The following is a 2,925-nucleotide window of genomic DNA, read 5'->3' as shown; positions in this document are numbered from 1 at the left end:
GAGTGTTTATATGTGGATGATTTTATTACTGGAGCAGAGAGTGACGACAAGGCCCTGAAATTAGCTCAGAGAGCCAAAGAAATATTGTCCGGCGCAAAAATGAATTTGTGCAAGTGGAACACCAACTCACCTGTGTTGCAAACTGTGTGGAAACAGGAAAATGAAATGGAACAAGTGGAAATCAAGCGTCAAAACCCACTCAATGAATTTGTGTTTGAAACAAATGAATTAATTGAATATCTGCAGGACAGAAAGGACACAAAGCGAGGTGTACTTCAGGCAGCAGTACTTCGGGTTACTGTCTCCATTCATTATTCGTGTTAAGTGTCTTTTCCAGGAAATGTGGGAAAGAGGAATTGCATGGGACCAAGACCTTCCTGATGATCTGGCGGAGAAATGGCATAAATGGTGTTCAGAAATTCCAGATTTGAGCAACATTGCCATTAACCGACAATATGATGTTGAACTGAACAGTGAGTGGGATGAACAGCCAGCAAAGGTACGTGAAATCCATGTGTTTACAGATGCCAGCGAAAAGGCTTACTGCGCTGCCGCATATTTGTGGTGCGTAAAAGCAGATAGGCGATGCGCAACAACTTTAGTCGCCTCTAAAACTAAGGTTGCTCCCTTGAAAAAAATGACGCTCCCCAGATTGGAATTTATGGGAGCATTAATTGGAGCCAGACTCAGAAAATTCATTCGGAATAACCTGAATGTTGGAGAAAATGATGTGCATTTTTGGACTGATTCTATGATAACTTTACATTGGATTCGGAGTAGCTCAAAACAGTGGAAACAATTTGTGGCAAACAGAGTCAGTGAAATTCAGAGTTTGACTGTACCTGGGAACTGGAATCACTGTGCTGGAAAGGAGAATCCAGCGGACCGTGGAACAAGAGGAACGAGTGTGCGGGATCTCAAGGAGGATGATCTGTGGTGGCACGGGCTGGAGTGGCTGCAAGACGTGAGTAACACCACTGAAATGATCATTGAAGAGGATGAAATTCATGAATATCTCGTTCAGAATGCTGTGACTGAATTGGACTGTACAATTCAACCTCTCTTTGATTTGAGCAGGCACAGTGAACTCAGTTAAGTTTTAAGAATAACAGCTTGGATACAGCATTTGTGCATAACGCACGAGCCGGAGAGAGACGCACTGGAGAGCTGTGTACGGAGGAGATACAACAAGCGGAGAATTACTGGATCAAGCAGACTCAACATGTCAGTTTTCCAAAGGAGATGGATCACCTGTTAAAAGGTATAAGTTTGGACAGACAATCAAGGATCATTACACTGATGCCGTTTTTGGATGAGATTGGACTGCTGCGAGTAGGAGGCAGATTACAGGAGGCGAACTGGTCTTACTCCCAGAAGCACCCATGCATCCTGCCAGGTAATGATACTTTTTCTGAACTTTTGATAAAAAGAGCCCATAGAGAAGTGATGCATTCGGGCTTACAAGCTACTCTCAATCAGCTCAGAGAAACCTATTGGATTCTTCGGGCAAGACAGATGACGAAAAGGTGCCAAAAATGTTGTTTGATTTGTAAACGAGCTCGAGTTAAAGCTGGACAGCAGGTCAGCGCACCATTGCCAAAGGAATGCATTGACACCACTGCGCAAGCCTTTGAAACGACTGGCGTGGACTTTGCTGGACCTTTGTATGTGAAACCAGACAATAAGAAGGTATACATAGCTTTATTCACGTGTGCTGTGACACGAGCTGTGCATTTGGAAATTGTGACAGATTTATCTGCTTGTGCTTTCTTGCTTGCCTTCAGAAGATTCATTTCCAGACGTGGCATCTGTAATGCAATCTATTCTGATAATGCTAAAACTTTTAAGAGAGCTGAACAAGATCTGAAGTGTTTGTGGACTCTGATGAAAGGTAAAGAGATGCAGGAACTGTTCACAGAGAAGAGGATTTCTTGGAGATACATTGTGGAGCGGGCCGCTTTGTGGGGCAGTATGTGGGAGCGCTTGGTGGGATCCGTCAAGACGTGCCTCCGGAAGGTGCTTGGGAGATCTTACCTGGACCATGAGGAGCTTCAGACGTTAATCTGTGAGGTTGAGGCTGTAATAAACTCTCGTCCTTTAACCTTTCTTCACACAGAAAGTAGTGAACCCTCACCTCTCACTCCAGCTCATTTCCTGACCGGACGAAGGATTACCACCCTCCCTTCCTATCCAGCCCGCGACGTCAGGGTGGATAAAAGCAACGCCACACAGCTCAACAGGAGATGGAATTATCGCCAGAGGTGGAGTAATCATTTCTGGAATCGTTGGAGGAAGGATTATTTGATGGAACTTCGTTCTGCTCATTGCGTGAGTAACATGAACCAATCTGCACCATTCAAAGTGGGAGATGTTGTATTATTACATGAAGATAAACAACCAAAACACATGTGGAAAATGGGGCGGATTGAGGAAACCTTTATTGGAAGAGACGGGAAAATAAGATCATGTGCTGTCAGACTGCCTTCTCTTCTTACCCTCAGGAGACCTGTGCAACTGCTCTACCCGTTGGAGGTGGATGAACCTTGACTGGAGGATGGAAGTTCATCGGGCCGGAGTGTTGCATTTGTTAGCGGCTTGACATGGGAATCACCTTCACCTGGATGTGTGACGTCGATCCCCGAAGGGGGGGTACCCCCGTAGTTAAAGCCCAGCTGTGGACGCGGCCAGGGGCTCCAGCAACCACGAGAATCTTTCTTCTCTTCCCCTTTCTCTAAAGTCTTAATCCTTTATAGTAAATAAAGTTAAGTAATTTTGAAACGAAAGAACTGTTTGATCCTTTCCCTGCACCTCACAACACCCCTGGATCTCAACATTATCTTTTGTTTTGTTCAGTAAGCTGTTGTATGCTACTCTATGCCCCACTTTCTGGTTTTGGATCCAATACTGCCACCATTGTGACAGTAT

The 2,925-nt window shown here is 44.9% G+C and overlaps 1 protein-coding gene across 1 annotated transcript; it reads left to right on the top strand.

Annotated features, from left to right (window-relative positions):
- The first annotated feature begins 1,242 nt into the window (after positions 1-1,242).
- LOC121607628 lies at positions 1,243-2,547 on the top strand. Its single transcript, XM_041938539.1, has 3 exons — positions 1,243-1,524; positions 1,645-2,261; positions 2,502-2,547. Exons 1-3 carry the CDS (start codon positions 1,243-1,245, stop codon positions 2,545-2,547), a joined length of 945 nt encoding a protein of 314 aa, XP_041794473.1.
- The last annotated feature ends 378 nt before the right edge of the window (positions 2,548-2,925 follow it).

This window comes from Chelmon rostratus, chromosome 6 (assembly GCF_017976325.1).
Source record: "Chelmon rostratus isolate fCheRos1 chromosome 6, fCheRos1.pri, whole genome shotgun sequence".
NCBI classification, from domain to species: domain Eukaryota; kingdom Metazoa; phylum Chordata; class Actinopteri; order Chaetodontiformes; family Chaetodontidae; genus Chelmon; species Chelmon rostratus.
Note: the sequence above shows the minus strand (reverse complement) of the source record. Positions and strands in the feature narration are given on the sequence as shown.

Coding starts and splice junctions, on each gene's coding strand:
- LOC121607628 (XM_041938539.1), top strand. CDS start 1,243: ATGGATCACCTGTTAAAAGGTATAAGTTTGGACAGACAATCAAGGATC. Junction 1,525..1,644: donor GGGCAAGACAGATGACGAAA/AGGTGCCAAAAA, acceptor GAAACGACTGGC/GTGGACTTTGCTGGACCTTT. Junction 2,262..2,501: donor AGATGGAATTATCGCCAGAG/GTGGAGTAATCA, acceptor TCTTACCCTCAG/GAGACCTGTGCAACTGCTCT.